We start from the raw sequence: 21,542 nt of genomic DNA on the forward strand, positions 1-21,542 counted from the left end.
CTTTAGCCACTTTGCTTAAGAGCCTCATAATTTGGTAAAAGAAGAATACTTCACGTTCAACCTTGAGAATGTTAAGCTGGTGAATGGCTGCAGCAACAATACCATCTAGATGGCCGTATTTATTAAGGCTGTGCAACACCTTTGCCAGAACGTAGGAGAGGCTCTTACAACAACCAACGGGCCTGAAGTGATACTGCTCCATGTATATGCAATTGATCACCAACCCTGTAGCTGTTTGCAGGCCGGAAATGGGATCCTCAAGCAACGTCTCTGGCCACATGCCAATAAATCGAAGCATTTCAAGACTCTGGTAGTTGTTGGGACACAGTTCACGATCAGTAAAAATCAAGAGTATCTGGTGTTTTAAAGACATGGATACAAGTAGGTTTAAATCCATAGTAAATTCTGGTCGCCAGAATTTTGCAAAATCAATCGTCCTCCAGAGGACTTTTTCCCATCGGCCCGTCATCTTAACTGTTTCCAAACCCATCAACGATACCAAAGTGAGGACCCCCAAAAGTCCTAGATTAGCCGTACAGACGTGTAAACCTGTTAGGTTTCCAAGTAAGACAAATCTCAGCTAGCCTTCTACCATTTTCAACGTTTTTAAAAGCTGATCAGGAACAGCGACATTCGTTGCGTCGATTTTCGATGCAGGCATGAGGAACATATTCAGCCGTGCAATGGTATTATTATGACTTAATGGGTAACGCTGTTTGGGTTCCATTTTCTGTGACAGGATGGAAAAACTTCTTTGGAGTTTCTTTGGACTTCTTTAAAACAATATTGGAGACGACAGACTGCACCGTATCCTCTCAAGCACCAACAATCTCAGCGAAGTAATGAACCAACCCGATTTTGTTGTTGTTGTTGTTTTAGATTCAGCTACTCAGAACAATAAGTTCCAGTAGCACGGGCTATGGTGAGCCCGTAAGTGGAGGCTCTTTGGAGTCATTAGCTGTATCAGTGGCTGATACTAGAGATCTGGAGATGGATGTGGGTCATCATGATGGTTTTCAGCTTGGAGGGCTGACTATACCAGTTATGGAGCTGGTGGGATTAGTGTAGACCTCTAGGTTTTCCGTTTTTTTCTTTGCCTGCGACTTTGGGTGAGCAGTGCTGACGTTGGAGTTTGGTGACCTGGCCTACATGAGAAAGTCTTGAACCGTGTATGTGTCGTATTTGTGATGCAGCGGTGGACCTCCTACTATGATTTCCTCGTCTGAGGAGTCCTTAACCTCCGTAGTGGGCGTTTTTGTCTTTCGCCTCGCAGCCTTCGGTGGGCTTAGGTGTCGTTGATAGGTGGTTGTAGCTATTTCAGGAGTGCTGGTGGTGCTGTTATCGTTTGTAGACAGCACGTCTGCTAGCGCGGCTGCTGAGATAGTGATGGTAGGAGTGTTGGGAGCTGGAGAAGGAATTACCTCTGTTTGTGTCGCCCGGGTCATGGGCGGTTCTGGAGTCGGTGTTGAAGTTGACCGCATGGTCGTCCTGGTGGTAGTCTCCGGAGTGGTAGTGGAGGCAGTGAGATTTACGCTAGTGGCTATGATGGGGGCCAGGCCATTGTCTATGTATAATGCATTTAGTTCACTGACAAAGCGCTGGTTGTCTAGTCCTGCTAGCCTTTCCGCTAGTCTAACAATTATCAACATTAAACTGCATCTGCCAATATTTTGAACATTGCATAACCCTATTATGAAATAATAGTGAGTCTTTTTCCGTATTTATTTCCCTCCCGATTTTTGTATCATCGGCAAATTTGCAAATATATATATATATATATATATATATATATATATATATATATATATATATATATATATATATATATATATATATATATATATATATATATATATGTGTGTATATATATGTATATACTAGCAGTACCCGGCCACGTGTTGCTGTGGTTCAGCAACAGCAACCTTCCTTGTCCCCCAGTCCTCCCCACCATTCCCCTACTCCACTATCCCCTCTTCCTTCCCACCTAGCCCCTTTTCCCTGTCCCTTTGTCCTCCCCTCCATTCTCCATTCCCCCATCCCCACTATCCCAAACTCCCTCGTCCTTCCCCCCTCCCTTGTCCCCTCGTCCTCCCCACCATCTCTCACTTCCGTCCCCACCATTCCCCACTCCCTCATCTGATGCCTTCCCAAATGGTCTGATGTTCCCATCAGAAAATTGGGAACATCAAGTGATCTGATGTTTCCATCACTGAAATATAAGAAAAACAGTTAAAAAATAAAATGAAAATATGAAAAATATATAAAAATAAACTATTGTCACGAAATGAACGGTCTGGTAAACAACACAGCTCAATTCCAACGCAATTCACACAAAATAATTAAATAAAAATTAAAATAATTCAAAATCAATGAAAATTAAATTGATCAATGCAATCAGAAACATTGAAATGGAATTGTAACATATCTTGTATAGCATGTATATGTTGATCTTACATGCAACACGCTGTTTTTCAAGAAAAGCATAGTTTACCTGTCACAGGTGTGGCATCAATAATTATATTTACGAAAAGAACGGTATGGTAAAAATACAGCTCAATTCCAATACAATGTAGCACAAAATAATTCACTAAAAATAAAATGAATCAAAATCTATGAAAATAAAATTTATCAATGCAATCAGAAACATTGAAATGGAATTCATGATATATTTATTATAGAGTGCATGTTGTCATTATGTGCAACAGATGGCCCTGTTTTTCAAAAACGCATGTTTTTACCTGTCACAAGGATGGCATATATATAGTAGGTATAAAAAGAGGCGACTTCGAATGCAGCGCTGTGTCAAAATTTCAAAGCAATTGGTGAAGAACTTTCAGATTCCAGTATATGTTGCCCTTGCGTCCAACAGATGGCACTGGTTTTTTTTAAAGCATGTTTTTTCCTGTCCCAGGCGAGGCATTTATATAGCAGATATATAAAAAGTACCACGTATTCGATTGCAACGTTGTATCAAAATTTCAAAGCAATCGGTAAAGAGGTTTCGAAGACTTTCCTCCCATGAAAAACACATGAAAAGATATAGTTTATAAAAAAAGCATGTTTTTTCCCGTCACAGAGGTGACATCTATATAAGATGTATATATAAACCCGCTCGGATGCAAATGGAACGTTGTGTGAAAATTTGAAAGCAATCGGTGAAGAACTTTCTGAGATTAGCGATTTTGAACAAACGAACATTTTCATTTTTATTTATATAGATATACATATATATGCTAGCAGTACCCGGCCACACGTTAGCCAGGTACTGCTGGCATATATTCCTGTCCCGTGGAACCTTCCCTGTCCCCCCAGTCCCCTCCACATTTCCCCCCCTTCACCAGTCTCCTCGGCCTCCCAACCATTCCCCCCTCCACCATCCCCTCTTCCTTCCCACCATGCCCCACTCCCCTGTACATTTCGCCTCCCAACCATTCTCCATTTCCCCCTCCCCTCGTCCCCACCATCCCAAACTCCCCTGTCCCATCGTCCTTCCCCACCATTATCCCCCTCCCTTGTTCCCTCGTCCTCCTCACCATCTCTCACTTCCGTTCCCTCGTCATCCCTCATTACCTCGTCCGATGCCTTCCCAAATAGTCTGATGTTTCCATAAAAAATTGGGAACATCAAATGATCTGATGTTCCCATCACTGAAATATAAGAACAAAAATTAAAAATAAACGAAATATAAGTTAAAAAATGAAATGAAAATAAGAAAAAGTACAAAACTAAACAATACTCACGAAATGAACGGTATGGTAAACAACACAGCTCAATTCCTACGCAATTTACACAAAATAATTAAATCAAAATGATAATAAATCAAAATCTATGAAAATTCAATTGATCAATGCAATCAGAAACTTTTTTTTTTTTTTTCTTTTTTTTTGCAGGGATAATCCTGCGCGGGCCCTAAGCCTCTGGCTGGCCCACTAAGTGTTGCTTGTTTCTGTTTTACTTGGGCGGAGGATGAGTATTTATGACTCGTATGGTCGCTTCAGTAAGATTTTGCCATATGTGTTTAACAACTTCCTCTGCTCTGATGAATCTAAGTTGAAATCTTAACGGGTTTGTAACTGTGCACTGTGTTAGATAATGTTCCAGTGGTCTGTCGGGCAATTCTCCACAGTGTTGACAATTCCTCTCATCTTCCGGAACCTGTAAGCCTATTTCCCATGCACATGGGTATCCAAGCCTGATGCGATGTAAGTGCACTTCTGTTGTTCTACAGCCCCCTTTCATCAAACTAAGTGGTTCGTAGTTGGTTGAATTCTTGTACCAACCCGCAGATCCTGATGTTGCAACTGCTGTGGTGTGGTCACTGTACATCTTTTGCATTGCTCTGTTTCGAATTACTTTCTTCATCTGGGATAGACTCCGTGGTATGTAAATGTCTACATTTCTACTCTTAGTAGCAAGTTTTGCAGCTTCGTCTGCAATGGTATTGCCTATTAGTCCCACATGACTTGGCACCCAGTTGATAAGTACCCGTCGGCCTTGTCGTTTGAGTGCGTGCATGAATGATAAGACATTTGTGATCAGATGGATGTTATCACATATGTGTTCTTGTTGCAAGGTTTCAATGGCGGTTCTCGAATCTGTATGGATGATAACATGTTGTCGGTGTTCAGCAAGAGCATGTTCCAAAGCCTTTTGAATGGCTAGCATCTCTGTTTGTAAAGTCGAACACCCATTTGAGAGCCTCCAACTATATACGGAGTTTCCTGCTTTAACTGCAGCTCCGGTTTCTTGTCCCTGCTGGTCTACTGACCCATCCGTGAAGTAAGTGAAGCTGTCGGATGCCATGTTTGCTTCTATATGCATCTGTGCAATGTTACGTAGCAGATGAGGATGTGTCTGGTTCTTCTTTCCTTCAAGAGCCATAATCTTAAAGTCTGCTGGCAGAGATTCCCAAGGGGCTTGTATAACAAAGTCTGCATGTATGTCGTCGACACCCCTCTCAGTGACTGTGTTTGCCATATCGAACGTATTGATGGTGTTTATCGCACAATGGGTCCACCTGTTGCCATTGGAGGCTCTTCTGTCCAGAGTTAGTGCTCCTGTGATTATATCTTTAAGTGAACTGATTCTAGGTCTAGTCAATATCTTGGTCAGCATGCACGCAGCAATCCCCTTTACCCTTATTTCAATCGACGTTAGCTTTGTTTCTAGTCTTAGGTTCAGTATTTTAGTCCATCTGGGAGCACCTGTTATGATTCGCAATGCATCATTTTGAAGAACCTCAACGTTTGCCCACTGACCAGGAGAAAGAGTGAGTAAGGCAGGCGCTGCATAACCAACCAGGGAACGAACGGCGTGTATGTAAAACATTCTCAACACTCTGTGTCCCGCTCATAGACGGGGCCCTGTGATTGCTCTCATTATATTTATTCGTGACTTTGCTCTCTCCTTTAGATATTGAATTTGCTTATTGAATGTCATTTTAAAATCAATCCACACTCCGAGATATCGATATTGTGTAACCCACTGAAGGTTAATGTCTTGAATGCGTAGGTGCCTGTCTGGAGTGTTGCCACCTAGTCTCATCGCCTTAGACTCCTGTGCAGATATTTTTAGCCCTAAAACACTGCATTCAGATGTCACTTTATCTAAAGCACCTTGAGCTTTATTTAGAAGTGAAGGACCTGTAATGACTAATGCTATATCATCAGCATAGCTTAGCAATTTAACCCTTTCTGGAAAGGTCATGGTAACAAGGTTTTCCATAAGGATGTTAAAAAGACTAGGACTGAGAACTCCTCCTTGTGGAGTCCCATTCTCGTGCAAGTGGTAGTCCGACACTTGTCCTTGCAACTTTACTCTGGCATACCTGTGACTTAGGTTATCTTGAATCCATGCTAGCATTTTCCCCTTCACACCTTTTTTTAACTAAGGTGTGTAGTATTGCTTGCGGGCTTGCAAGTTCAAACGCTTTTTCTAGATCAAGGAAGACCACTATAGCTGGATCCGAGTTAACTGTTCCTAGTAATGTTGCTATGCAGTTTGCAGTACCTACTCCTTTAGTGAAGCCAAATATGTGTTTATGAAGGTCTCCAGTCTTCCACAGTAGCCTATTTAAGACCATCCGTTCTGCAGTTTTACTAATGCATGATGTTAATGAAATGGGTCTGTAATTGCCAGGTTCTTTCGGCTTAGGAATCGGTATGATGTCTGCTTTCTTCCAAGAGGGCGGTAGTTTGCCTTGCTGCCAAGATGCATTGATGACGTCCAATATTCCTCGTTCTCCAGCAGGACCTGCATGTGCGATCATTGAGTATGTAATGTTATCAGCACCTGGTGCAGTGTCCTTACCACCTTTTTTGGCTTTGCTTAGTTCCTGTTCGGTGAAGGGACAGTCACATTCGTCATTTATAGCTATGCCCTCATGAATGACTGTCATCCTCTCTTGTTTTAATTGTACTTGCTGCCTTCGGACCATTGCAGGAAGCTGATATGAAGCTGTTCTTTCTGCAAAGTGGAGAGCAAGTCGCTCAGCCTCCTGCAATGGTTGAATACATGCTTGTGGCCGGGCTGGACGACCTGATATAGTTTTAATCTGACCCCATATCTTGCCAAGACCACTATGTTCATTTAGAGTTTGACACCACTCAAACCATCTTGCCTCCTTTACTTCTCTAGAAACTTGTCTTGCTTCAGATATCACCGCTCGTAGCAGAGTTCTTCCTTCTGGTGTGGGGTTTCTCTTTAGATGTTTTCTGAAGATGTTGACTCTGTGGTTCTGTTCCTTAACTTCATTACTATAGAACCAATAGTTCTTTCGTTTTGTGTTACCAGTGATAATGATTGGAAAAGCTTTGTTTGCAGCAGCTGCAACGGCTTCCTGCAGATTGGTCTCGTGTATGTTCAAATCCTCAGGTGGCGTGTACGTTGCATACCATTTATCAAGTTCTTCTTGGTATACATTCCAATTGGCTTTCCCTAAATTCCACCGAGGCTGCGCAGGTGGTGTAGGAGGTCGTGCCAGGTTTAGTGTCGTGACAGTAGCATAGTGGTCACTGGTGATCACCGGGTCTACTTCCCACTTCGCCTGTTGCTGGAGTGCTGTTGAAATGAATGTAAGATCAAGGGAACCTCCCAGAATGTGAGTGGGTTCCCCAGTGTTGAGAAGTGTAATTTCAGGTACTTCTCGCAGAGCTGCAGCTAAATGGCGCCCATCTGCATTGGCTGGCCCACTTGCACCTAACTCTGGATGATGAGCATTAAAATCTCCAGCAATAATTACATTTTCCTGCGTGGCCAAGGCAAGCACTGCCTCTGCTTCTAGTTTACGTCTAGGGGGCTTGTAGACGTTGTAAATGAGGAGCTCAAAATTAGCCATATTCACTGTAACTGCTAATACCTCTACTCCATCCCCACATGAAACTGAGTCTATTTTCTTGCTGGGTATGGTGTTTCTGACTAGGGTCATTAATCCTCTTAGTCTCCCCCGCTCATACGGTAGAACATAGTGCTGATATCCAGCTAATCTGAAGGATTTCGTGGCTGGGAAAAGAGTTTCTTCCAAAACGATTATATCTGCCTTCGTGCTGATTGCAGCCTCCTGAAGTGTGTGTTTTTTATTTCCAAGACCTTGTATGTTCCACTGCAGAATTCGTAATGGCCAGACCATAATCTGTGCATAACTGTGGTCCATCGCTATGTTGTTGGAAGTGCTGCAGGTCGGACTTCATTGATTGTTCGTGGTCATCCCCGGCATTGTTGGAATCTGTGCATAACTGTGGTCCATCACTTTGTTGTTGGTATTGCTGCAAGTCGGACTGCATTGATTGCTCGTGGCCGTTTCTTGTGTTGGTGGAACCTGTGCATCTCTGCTGTTCAATACGTCCTTGTTGGCGTTGCTGCATATCAGACTGCATTGGCTGTTGTTGTCTGTCTCCTGTGTTGGAAGATGCTGTTGATCGTGGGTGGTCACTGCTTCTTGCAGTTGCGTTTGTGAATGTTGATGTTCCGGTGTCTTGACTATCCGACTGTTGTTGGTAGTCAGTATGTCCAAGTTGCGTTGTTTGTCCTCTTGTGCTCCATTCCGTCGGAGACTGTCTATTTCTCGTGGAACTGTGGTCTGCTGCACGATCTTGTCCATTATCACACAAGTGATGTCTTGAGTCTGTTGCTGTGAGGCGTTCTGCGTCATCTGTAGGCAATTGATAATGGTCTCTGCCATGATCTTCACGATGGTTTTCAGCTGGACCTCGGTAAAACTGTATAGCTGGTGAGCAGATTCCGAAAGGAAGTGTTTTCTGCTCTTTTGCATGTGCTGTACCTCTGCAACACTTTCGTGTAATGTCTGATTCGGAATTAACAGATTCGGGAAATTTTGCTCTGTGAGAGCGGGTGGCTGTTGTGGCTGTGCACGAGTGTTCCAGACGTTGGTGTTGGTGTATGTATCGCTGGGCAGTGTGTTGATCCTGGCCTGAGCTGTCTGCACTTTTATTTCCGTGCAGAGCAGGTTGTGCTCCAGGCATGATGTTTGCCTCCACAATTTGGACATTTGGCTGTTGTGGTCTGGTTTGCCTTGTGCTTGGCAATACAGTCTTTGGTTGGATGTCTCAGGCTGCACACTCCGCACCTCTCCTGTCCTGTGCAGCGTGACTGATGGTGGCCGTATTTCTGACACCTGAAGCAGCGTAGCAGTTCCGGGACGTATGGCCTCTGTCGGTATGTTCCCCAATTTCCAAGACTGAATGTTTCTGGCACAGGTCCCATGACGGTCACCAGAACCTGACGCGTCGCTGCCTTGTCTACCTTTGTGCGGCAACGTTCCGCATTCAGGATTTGCTTGTGTTCTAGTACTGGATCCAGGGGAAAGTCGATTGGGTATCCCAAAAGCACGACTCGTGTGCGTCTTTCTGAAGGGTCCAGCTTTAAAAAGCATACAGGTTTCCCTTGCAGGACTCTTACCTTCTCTAAGTAATGTGCAGTCTGTTGGTCTTGTGGTGTCATTATTATTTCTCCCTTCAGGTTGACTGTAATGGAAAGTTTGAGCTCCGGTTGTTCTTTTTCCATTGCCGTGACTACTCCATATGCTGTAGGAAAGTGGTCTGTCTGCATGATCTTGAATTTTGGAAGATGTGCAGAGGCTGGCGATGTCTGGTGTGAGACTGGTGGTGTCCTCCCCTGTCTCATACTGCTGTCCTGCGGCTGGGCTGTGGAGAGAGGAACATTGGCTGACACTGGCTGGTGTGAAACTGGTGGTGCCCTCTCCTGACTCATACCGCCGTCCTGTGGCTGTGTTGTGGACAGAGAAGCATTGACTGACACTGGCTGGCGTGTGACTGACGCTGTCCTCTCTAGGTCCATTACGTCCGCTGACTTGCTGGTAGAAGCAAGTGGTAAAGCCTCGATAGCAGTTTTCTTCGGTGCCTGCTGCACATCGGTCCACCGTCCCTCCTCGTCCGAAAGCTGCTTCCATTTCCTCTCGCTCTTAGCCTTCCCCATGACACTTCACGTAGTGAGAACCGACTCAAACTACCGGAGCGAGCAGGCGACACGTCCTCACTGCACGGTAGCTCAGGAGCAACTGCAATCAGAAATATTGAAATGGAATTGTGACATATTTAGTATAACATGTGTGTTCCTCTTACATGCAACAGACGGCGCTGTTTTTCAAGAAATGCATAGTTTTAACTGTAACAGGTGTGGCATCTGCACTTATACTTACGAAATGAGCGGTATGGTAAACAACACAGCTCAATTCCAATACAATGTCACACAAAATAATTCAATAAAAAATAAAAAAATATCGAAATCTATGAAAATAAAATTATCAATGCAATCGGAAACATTCAAATGGAATTCTTGACATATTTAGTATAGCAGGAATGTTGGTATTATGTGCAACAGATGGCGCATGTTTTTACCTGTCACAGAGGTGGCATCTATATAGTAGGCATGTAAAAAGACGCGCATATTCGAATGGAACGTTGTGTCAGAATTTCAAAGCAATCGGTGAAGAACTTTGGGAGATTACAGTGTGTTGCTCTTACATCGAACAGATGGCAATGTTTGTCAAAAAGGCATTTTTTTTCCGGTCATAGGTAAGGCATGTATATTGTAGGTATATCGAAACACACACGTATTTGAATGCAACGACGTGTCAAAATTTCAAAGCAATCGGTAAAGAGGTTTTGAAGATTTCTCTCGCATGAAAAACACATGAAAAACACAGTTTTTCAGAAAAAGCATGTTTTTTTCCGTCACAGACATGACATCAGTGTAATATGTATATAATAACCTGCTCGGATGCGAATGGAACAGTGTGTGAAATTCACTTCTAAATAAAGCTCAAGGTGCTTTCGATAAAGTGACATCTGAATGCAGTGTTTTAGGGCTAAAAATATCTGCACAGAAGTCTAAGGCAATGAGACTAGGTGGCAACACTCCAGACAGGCACCTACGCATTCAAGACATTAACCTTCAGTGGGTTACACGATATCAATATCTCGGAGTGTGGATTGATTTTAAAATGACATTCAATAAGCAAATTCAATATCTAAAGGAGAAAGCAAAATCACGAATAAATATAATGAGAGCAATCACAGGGCCCCGTCTAGGAGCGGGACACAGAGTGTTGAGAATGTTTTACATACACGCCGTTCGTTCCCTGGTTGATTATGCAGCACCTGCCTTACTCACTCTTTCTCCTGGTCAGTGGGCAAACGTTGAGGTTCTTCAAAATGATGCATTGCGAATCATAACAGGTGCTCCCAGATGGACTAAAATACTGAACCTAAGACTAGAAACAAAGCTAACGTCGATTGAAATAAGGGTAAAGGGGATTGCTGCGAGCATGCTGACCAAGATATTGACTAGACCTAGAATCAGTTCACTTAAAGATATAATCACTGGAGCACTAACTCTGGACAGAAGAGCCTCCAATAGTAACAGGTGGACCCATTGTGCGATAAACACCATCAATATGTTCGATATGGCAAACACAGTCACTGAGAGGGGTGTCGACGACATACATGCAGACTTTGTTATACAAGCCCCTTGGGAATCTCTGCCAGCAGACTTTAAGATGGCTCTTGAAGGAAAGAAGAACCAGACAAGTCCTCATCTGCTACGTAACATTGCACAGATGCATATAGAAGCAAACATGGCATCCGACAGCTTCACTTACTTCACAGATGGGTCAGTAGACCAGCAGGGACAAGAAACCGGAGCTGCAGTTAAAGCAGGAAACTCTGTATATAGTTGGAGGCTCTCAAATGGGTGTTCGACTTTACAAACAGAGATGCTAGCCATTCAACAGGCTTTGGAACATGCTCTTGCTGAACACCGACAACATGTTATCATACATACAGATTCGAGAACCGCCACTGAAACCTTGCAACGAGGACACATATGTGATAACATCCATCTGATCACAAATGTCTTATCGTTCATGCACACACTCAAACGACAAGGCCGACGGGTACTTATCAACTGGGTGCCAAGTCATGTGGGAATAATAGGAAATGACGTTGCAGACGAAGCTGCAAAACTTGCTACTAAGAGGAGAAATGTAGACATTTACATACCACGGAGTCTATCCCAGATGAAGAAAGTAATTCGAAACAGAGCAATGCAAAAGATGTACAGTGATCATAACACAGCAGTTGCAACATCAGGATCTGCGGCTTGGTGCAAGAATTCAACCAACTACGAACCACTTAGTTTGATGAAAGGGGGCAGTAGAACAACAGAAGTGCACTTACATCGCATCAGGCTTGGATACCCATGTGCATGGGAAATAGGCTTACAGGTTCCGGAAGATGAGAGGAAATGTCAACACTGTGGAGAAATGCCCGACAGACCACTGGAACATTATCTAACACAGTGCACAGTTACAAACCCGTTAAGATTTCAACTTAGATTCAACAGAGCAGAAGAAGTTGTTAAACACATATGGCAAAATCTTACTGAAGCGACCATACGAGTCATAAATACTCATCCTCCGCCCAAGTAAACCAGAATCAAGGAACACTTAGTGGGCCAGCTAGAGGCTTAGGGCCCAGCGCAGGATTATCCTTGCAAAAAAAAAAAAAAAAAAAAAGTGTGTGAAAATTTCAAAGCAATCGATGAAGAACTTTCGGAGATTAGCGATTTTGAACAAACGAACATTTCCATTTTTATTTATATAGACTAGCTGTACCCGGCCACGCGTTGCTGTGGCTCAGGAATGCATGTGTGTTGCTGAGCCACAGCAACCTTCCCGTCTCCCAGTCCTCTCCACCGTTCCCCATGCCCCGTCCCCTCCTCCTCCCCCCCCATCTCCCACTCCCCCATTCCCTCATCCTCCCATACATTCCCCCCTCCCCCTTCCCCTCGTCCTTTCCACCAACCCCCTCACTCCTCTGTCCCCTTGTCCTCTTCACAGTTCTCCATTCCCCTATCCCCACCATCCCCAACTGCCCCGTCCCCTCGTCCTCCCCACTATTACACCCTCCCCTGTCTCCTCGTCCTCCCCCAAATCCCCCACTCCCGTCCCCCTTGTCCTCCCCAACATTTCCCACTCCCTCGTTCGATGCATTCCCAAACGATCTAATGACACCATCAGAAAATTAAGAACATCAAATGATCTGATGTTCCCATCACTGAAATATAAGAAAAACAGATAAAAAACGAAATGAAAAACAATAAAAAAATAAAAAAATAAACTATACTCAGGAAATGAACGGTTTGTTAAACAACACAGCTCAATTTCATTGCAATGTCACACAAAATAAATTAAATCAAAATGAAAATAAATCAAAATTTCTGAAAATTAATTTATCAATGCAATCGGAAACATTGAAATGGAATCGTAACATATTTAGTATAGTGTGAGTTGCTATTACGTGCAACAGATGGTGCTGTTTTACAAAAAAACGTTTTTACATGTCACAGATGTGGCATCTATATAGTCGGTATATAAAAATACGAGTGTATTCGAATGGAACGTTGTATCAAATTTTCAAAGCAGTCGATGAAGAACTTTTGGAGATTTCAGCGTGTGTTGCTCTTACGTCCAACAGTTGGCACTGTTGAAAAAAATAACACGATTTTTCCAGTCACAGGTGTGGCATGCATATAGGAGGTATAAAAACACGCGCCTATTCGAATGCAACTTTGTGTCAAAATTTCAAAGCAATCGGTAAAGAGGTTTCGAAGATTTCCCTCCCATGAGAATCACATGAAAAAATATAGTTTATAAAAAAAAGTATGTTTTTCCCATCACAAATTTGACATCTATATAATATGTATATATATAAACCCGCTCGGATGCGAATGGAACGTAGTGTGAAAATTTGAAAGCAATCGGTGAAGAACTTTCTGAGATTAGCGATTTTGAACAAACGAACATTTTCATTTTTATTTATATAGATATACATATATATGCTAGCAGTACCCGGCCACACGTTAGCCGGGTACTGCTGGTATATATTCCTGTCCCGTGGAACCTTCCCTGTCCCCCCAGTCCCCTCCACATTTCCCCCCTTCACCAGTCTCCTCGGCCTCCGCACTATTCCCCACTCCACCGTCCCCTCGTCCTCCACACCATTCCCCCCCTCCACCATCCCCTCTTCCTTCCCACCATGCCCCACTCCCCTGTACGTTTGGCCTCCCCACCATTCTCCATTCCCCCCATCCCCACCATCCCAAACTCCCCCGTCCCGTCGTCCTTCCCATCATTACTCCCCCTCCCTAGTCCCCTCGTCCTCCCCACCATCTCTCACTTCCGTTCCCTCGTCATCCCCACTCCCTCGTCCGATGCCTTCCAAAATAGTCTGATGTTCCCATCAGAAAATTGGGAACATCAAGTGATCTGATGTTCCCAGCACTGAAATATAAGGAACAAAAATTAAAAATAAAAGAAATATGAGTTAAAAAATGAAATGAAAATATGAAAAAGTAAAAAAATAAACTATACTCCCAAAATGAACGGTATGGTAAACAATACAGCGCAAATCCAACGCAATTTACACAAAATAATTAAATCAAAATGATTATAAACCAAAATCTATGAAAATTCAATTTATCAATGCAATCAGAAACATTGAAATGGAATTGTGACATATTTAGTATAACATGTGTGTTCCTCTTACATGCAACAGACGGCGCTGTTTTTCAAGAAATGCATAGTTTTAACTGTAACAGGTGTGGCATCTATACTTATACTTACGAAATGAGCGGTATGGTAACCAACACAGCTCAATTCTAATGCAATGTTACACAAAATAATTCAATAAAAAATAAAATAAATCGAAATCTATGAAAATAAAATTTATCAATGCAATCGGAAACATTCAAATGGCATTCGTGACATATTTAGTATAGCAGACATGTTGGTATTACGTGCAACAGATGGCGCTGTTTTTCAAAAACGCATGATTTTACCTGTCACAGAGGTGCATCTATATAGTAGGTATATAAAAAGACGCGCACATTCGAATGGAACGTTGTGTCAGAATTTCAAAGCAATCGGTGAAGAACTTTGGGAGATTACAGTGTGTGTTGCTCTAAAATCGAACAGATGGCAATATTTTTCAAAAAAGCAAGTTTTTTTTTCCGGTCACAGATAAGGCATGTATATTGAAGGTATATAGAAACACGCGCGTATTTGAATGCAACGTTGTGTCAAAATTTGAAAGCAATCGGTAAAGAGGTTCTGAAGATTTTTCTCACATGAAAAACACATGAAAAACATCGTTTTTCAGAAAAAGCATGTTTTTTTCCGTCACAGACGTGACATGATTATAATATATATATATATATATATATATATATATATATATATATATATATATATATATATATATATATATATATATATATATATATATATATATATATATTTTATTAAATATGACCGAAAAAGTAAGATTAATAATTCTAACACGAATTTTCTCAATCTTTCGTACATTATGCTTCACTGTTGGAGGTAAATCAAAAATCACTTCTCCAAAATTCATTTTTATTTCTAGTCTGACGCGACACGGGCGCGTTTCGTAAAACTTATTACATTTTCAAAGACTTCACAAATACACAACTGATTAGAACTTGCGTTTCCCTGATTTTATATCTACATTTGAGTGAGGTGGGAAGGGTGATGTGGCATTACATTTGAGTAAGGTGGGAAGGATGATGTGGCATTAGAGGATATTAATAGGGTATTAAAAGTATCAACACAAGACAGAACACGAAACAATGGATATTGAATAGAAGTGTTTGTAGAAAGCCTATTGGTCCATATTTCTTGATGCTTCTATATTGGAGCGGAGTCTTGAGGTGGGTAGAATATAGTTGTGCACAACTATATTCTACCCACCTCAAGACTCCGCTCCAATATAGAAGCATCAAGAAATATGGACCAATAGGCTTTCTACAAACACTTCTATTCAATATCCATTGTTTCGTGTTCTGTCTTGTGTTGATACTTTTAATACCCTATTAATATCCTCTAATGCCACATCATCCTTCCCACCTTACTCAAATGTAATGCCACATCACCCTTCCCACCTCACTCAAATGTAGATATAAAATCAGGGAAACGCAAGTTCTAATCAGTTGTGTATTTGTGAAGTCTTTGAAAATGTAATAAGTTTTACGAAACGCGCCCGTGTCGCGTCAGACTAGAAATAAAAATGAATTTTGGAGAAGTGATTTTTGATTTACCTCCAACAGTGAAGCATAATGTACGAAAGATTGAGAAAATTCGTGTTAGAATTATTAATCTTACTTTTTCGGTCATATTTAATAAAATATGTCTACAGGAAAGACTGCTACCAAAATATACTAATATATATATATATATATATATATATATATATATATATATATATATATATATATATATATATATATATATATATATATATATATATATATATATATAAACATGCTCGGATGCGAATGGAACAGTGTGTGAAAATTTCAAAGCAATCGGTGAAGAAATTTCGGAGATTAGCGATTTTGAACAATCGAACATTTCCATTTATTTATATATATATATATATATATATATATATATATATATATATATATATATATATATATATATATATATATATATATATATATATATATATGTATATATATATATATGTAACTGAAAACTCACACCCCAGAAGTGACTCGCACCCATACTCCCACAACTGGTATGTACAGGGACGCCTTAATCCGCTTGACCATCACGACCGGACATAAGGAAGTGATAGCCGAGGCTATTTGAACCACTTCCCCGCCGGCACTCGGATGGTAATCTTGGGCATAGCATTTTGTCAAATCACCTCATTCTTTGGGGCACACGTGAGGAACACAAATGCAAACAAGCCTGAATGGTCCCCAGGACTATATACAACTGAAAACTCACACCCCAGAAGTGATTCGAACCCATACTCCCACAACTGGTATGTACAGGGACGCCTTAATCCGCTTGACCATCACGACCGGACATAAGGAAGTGATAGCCGAGGCTATTTGAACCACTTCCCCGCCGGCACTCGGATGGTAATCTTGGGCATAGCATTTTATCAAATCACCTCATTCTTTGGGGCACACGTGAGGAACACAAATGCAAACAAGCCTGAATGGTCCCCAGGACTATATACAACTGAAAACTCACACCCCAGAAGTGACTCGAACCCATACTCCCACAACTGGTATGTACAGGGACGCCTTAATCCGCTTGACCATCACGACCGGACATAAGGAAGTGATAGCCGAGGCTATTTGAACCACTTCCCCGCCGGCACTCGGATGGTAATCTTGGGCATAGCATTTTATCAAATCACCTCATTCTTTGGGGCACACGTGAGGAACACAAATGCAAACAAGCCTGAATGGTCCCCAGGACTATATACAACTGAAAACTCACACCCCAGAAGTGACTCGAACCCATACTCCCACAACTGGTATGTACAGGGACGCCTTAATCCGCTTGACCATCACGACCGGACATAAGGAAGTGATAGCCGAGGCTATTTGAACCACTTCCCCGCCGGCACTCGGATGGTAATCTTGGGCATAGCATTTTATCAAATCACCTCATTCTTTGGGGCACACGTGAGGAACACAAATGCAAACAAGCCTGAATGGTCCCCAGGACTATATACAACTGAAAACTCACACCCCAGAAGTGACTCGAACCCATACTCCCACAACTGGTATGTACAGGGACGCCTTAATCCGCTTGACCATCACGACCGGACATAAGGAAGTGATAGCCGAGGCTATTTGAACCACTTCCCCGCCGGCACTCGGATGGTAATCTTGGGCATAGCATTTTATCAAATCACCTCATTCTTTGGGGCACACGTGAGGAACACAAATGCAAACAAGCCTGAATGGTCCCCAGGACTATATACAACTGAAAACTCACACCCCAGAAGTGACTCGAACCCATACTCCCACAACTGGTATGTACAGGGACGCCTTAATCCGCTTGACCATCACGACCGGACATAAGGAAGTGATAGCCGAGGCTATTTGAACCACTTCCCCGCCGGCACTCGGATGGTAATCTTGGGCATAGCATTTTATCAAATCACCTCATTCTTTGGGGCACACGTGAGGAACACAAATGCAAACAAGCCTGAATGGTCCCCAGGACTATATACAACTGAAAACTCACACCCCAGAAGTGACTCGAACCCATACTCCCACAACTGGTATGTACAGGGACGCCTTAATCCGCTTGACCATCACGACCGGACATAAGGAAGTGATAGCCGAGGCTATTTGAACCACTTCCCCGCCGGCACTCGGATGGTAATCTTGGGCATAGCATTTTATCAAATCACCTCATTCTTTGGGGCACACGTGAGGAACACAAATGCAAACAAGCCTGAATGGTCCCCAGGACTATATACAACTGAAAACTCACACCCCAGAAGTGACTCGAACCCATACTCCCACAACTGGTATGTACAGGGACGCCTTAATCCGCTTGACCATCACGACCGGACATAAGGAAGTGATAGCCGAGGCTATTTGAACCACTTCCCCGCCGGCACTCGGATGGTAATCTTGGGCATAGCATTTTATCAAATCACCTCATTCTTTGGGGCACACGTGAGGAACACAAATGCAAACAAGCCTGAATGGTCCCCAGGACTATATACAACTGAAAACTCACACCCCAGAAGTGACTCGAACCCATACTCCCACAACTGGTATGTACAGGGACGCCTTAATCCGCTTGACCATCACGACCGGACATAAGGAAGTGATAGCCGAGGCTATTTGAACCACTTCCCCGCCGGCACTCGGATGGTAATCTTGGGCATAGCATTTTATCAAATCACCTCATTCTTTGGGGCACACGTGAGGAACACAAATGCAAACAAGCCTGAATGGTCCCCAGGACTATATACAACTGAAAACTCACACCCCAGAAGTGACTCGAACCCATACTCCCACAACTGGTATGTACAGGGACGCCTTAATCCGCTTGACCATCACGACCGGACATAAGGAAGTGATAGCCGAGGCTATTTGAACCACTTCCCCGCCGGCACTCGGATGGTAATCTTGGGCATAGCATTTTATCAAATCACCTCATTCTTTGGGGCACACGTGAGGAACACAAATGCAAACAAGCCTGAATGGTCCCCAGGACTATATACAACTGAAAACTCACACCCCAGAAGTGACTCGAACCCATACTCCCACAACTGGTATGTACAGGGACGCCTTAATCCGCTTGACCATCACGACCGGACATAAGGAAGTGATAGCCGAGGCTATTTGAACCACTTCCCCGCCGGCACTCGGATGGTAATCTTGGGCATAGCATTTTATCAAATCACCTCATTCTTTGGGGCACACGTGAGGAACACAAATGCAAACAAGCCTGAATGGTCCCCAGGACTATATACAACTGAAAACTCACACCCCAGAAGTGACTCGAACCCATACTCCCACAACTGGTATGTACAGGGACGCCTTAATCCGCTTGACCATCACGACCGGACATAAGGAAGTGATAGCCGAGGCTATTTGAACCACTTCCCCGCCGGCACTCGGATGGTAATCTTGGGCATAGCATTTTATCAAATCACCTCATTCTTTGGGGCACACGTGAGGAACACAAATGCAAACAAGCCTGAATGGTCCCCAGGACTATATACAACTGAAAACTCACACCCCAGAAGTGACTCGAACCCATACTCCCACAACTGGTATGTACAGGGACGCCTTAATCCGCTTGACCATCACGACCGGACATAAGGAAGTGATAGCCGAGGCTATTTGAACCACTTCCCCGCCGGCACTCGGATGGTAATCTTGGGCATAGCATTTTATCAAATCACCTCATTCTTTGGGGCACACGTGAGGAACACAAATGCAAACAAGCCTGAATGGTCCCCAGGACTATATACAACTGAAAACTCACACCCCAGAAGTGACTCGAACCCATACTCCCACAACTGGTATGTACAGGGACGCCTTAATCCGCTTGACCATCACGACCGGACATAAGGAAGTGATAGCCGAGGCTATTTGAACCACTTCCCCGCCGGCACTCGGATGGTAATCTTGGGCATAGCATTTTATCAAATCACCTCATTCTTTGGGGCACACGTGAGGAACACAAATGCAAACAAGCCTGAATGGTCCCCAGGACTATATACAACTGAAAACTCACACCCCAGAAGTGACTCGAACCCATACTCCCACAACTGGTATGTACAGGGACGCCTTAATCCGCTTGACCATCACGACCGGACATAAGGAAGTGATAGCCGAGGCTATTTGAACCACTTCCCCGCCGGCACTCGGATGGTAATCTTGGGCATAGCATTTTATCAAATCACCTCATTCTTTGGGGCACACGTGAGGAACACAAATGCAAACAAGCCTGAATGGTCCCCAGGACTATATACAACTGAAAACTCACACCCCAGAAGTGACTCGAACCCATACTCCCACAACTGGTATGTACAGGGACGCCTTAATCCGCTTGACCATCACGACCGGACATAAGGAAGTGATAGCCGAGGCTATTTGAACCACTTCCCCGCCGGCACTCGGATGGTAATCTTGGGCATAGCATTTTATCAAATCACCTCATTCTTTGGGGCACACGTGAGGAACACAAATGCAAACAAGCCTGAATGGTCCCCAGGACTATATACAACTGAAAACTCACACCCCAGAAGTGACTCGAACCCATACTCCCACAACTGGTATGTACAGGGACGCCTTAATCCGCTTGACCATCACGACCGGACATAAGGAAGTGATAGCCGAGGCTATTTGAACCACTTCCCCGCCGGCACTCGGATGATAATCTTGGGCATAGCATTTTATCAAATCACCTCATTCTTTGGGGCACACGTGAGGAACACAAATGCAAACAAGCCTGAATGGTCCCCAGGACTATATACAACTGAAAACTCACACCCCAGAAGTGACTCGAACCCATACTCCCACAACTGGTATGTACAGGGACGCCTTAATCCGCTTGACCATCACGACCGGACATAAGGAAGTGATAGCCGAGGCTATTTGAACCACTTCCCCGCCGGCACTCGGATGGTAATCTTGGGCATAGCATTTTATCAAATCACCTCATTCTTTGGGGCACACGTGAGGAACACAAATGCAAACAAGCCTGAATGGTCCCCAGGACTATATACAACTGAAAACTCACACCCCAGAAGTGACTCGAACCCATACTCCCACAACTGGTATGTACAGGGACGCCTTAATCCGCTTGACCATCACGACCGGACATAAGGAAGTGATAGCCGAGGCTATTTGAACCACTTCCCCGCCGGCACTCGGATGGTAATCTTGGGCATAGCATTTTATCAAATCACCTCATTCTTTGGGGCACACGTGAGGAACACAAATGCAAACAAGCCTGAATGGCTTGTTTGCATTTGTGAGAAATGAGAACAATTGCAAGAATGAGAACAATTTCTATCCCAGCAAGGAACTGAATTTGTGATCCCTACTTGCAAGTCGAGACCAATTACTAATTGGAACACCACCGTTGGGGAGAGGAACCATTAGGATTATCGAGGTCCCTTTAGTACTACAAAGACACTGCCCACGTTACCACCAATAATTCCTGGTTCGACCCAACAGTGTTTGCATTTGTGTTCCTCACGTGTGCCCCAAAGAATGAGGTGATTTGATAAAATGCTATGCCCAAGATTACCATCCGAGTGCCGGCGGGGAAGTGGTTCAAAAAGCCTCGGCTATCACTTCCTTATGTCCGGTCGTGATGGTCAAGCGGATTAAGGCGTCCCTGTACATACCAGTTGTGGGAGTATGGGTTCGAGTCACTTCTGGGGTGTGAGTTTTCAGTTGTATATAGTCCTGGGGACCATTCAGGCTTGTTTGCATTTGTGTTCCTCACGTGTGCCCCAAAGAATGAGGTGATTTGATAAAATGCTATGCCCAAGATTACCATCCGAGTGCCGGCGGGGAAGTGGTTCAAATAGCCTCGGCTATCACTTCCTTATGTCCGGTCGTGATGGTCAAGCGGATTAAGGCGTCCCTGTACATACCAGTTGTGGGAGTATGGGTTCGAGTCACTTCTGGGGTGTGAG

The 21,542-nt window shown here is 43.5% G+C and overlaps 1 protein-coding gene across 1 annotated transcript in view; it reads right to left on the reverse strand.

The window, feature by feature from the left end:
* Positions 1-1,016: 1,016 nt before the first annotated feature.
* The window catches only part of LOC138368854 (uncharacterized protein PF3D7_1120000-like), a 53,045-nt gene continuing 32,519 nt past the window's right edge, over positions 1,017-21,542 (reverse strand). Inside the window, exons 2-3 of the mRNA XM_069331564.1 lie at positions 3,544-3,647; positions 1,017-1,145 (exon numbers count right to left, since the gene is read on the reverse strand). Coding sequence (XP_069187665.1) covers positions 1,017-1,145; positions 3,544-3,647 — 233 coding nt within the window. The remainder of the gene's footprint in view (positions 1,146-3,543; positions 3,648-21,542) is intronic.

This window comes from Procambarus clarkii, chromosome 26 (genome assembly GCF_040958095.1).
Source record: "Procambarus clarkii isolate CNS0578487 chromosome 26, FALCON_Pclarkii_2.0, whole genome shotgun sequence".
Classification (NCBI taxonomy): Eukaryota; Metazoa; Arthropoda; class Malacostraca; order Decapoda; family Cambaridae; genus Procambarus; species Procambarus clarkii.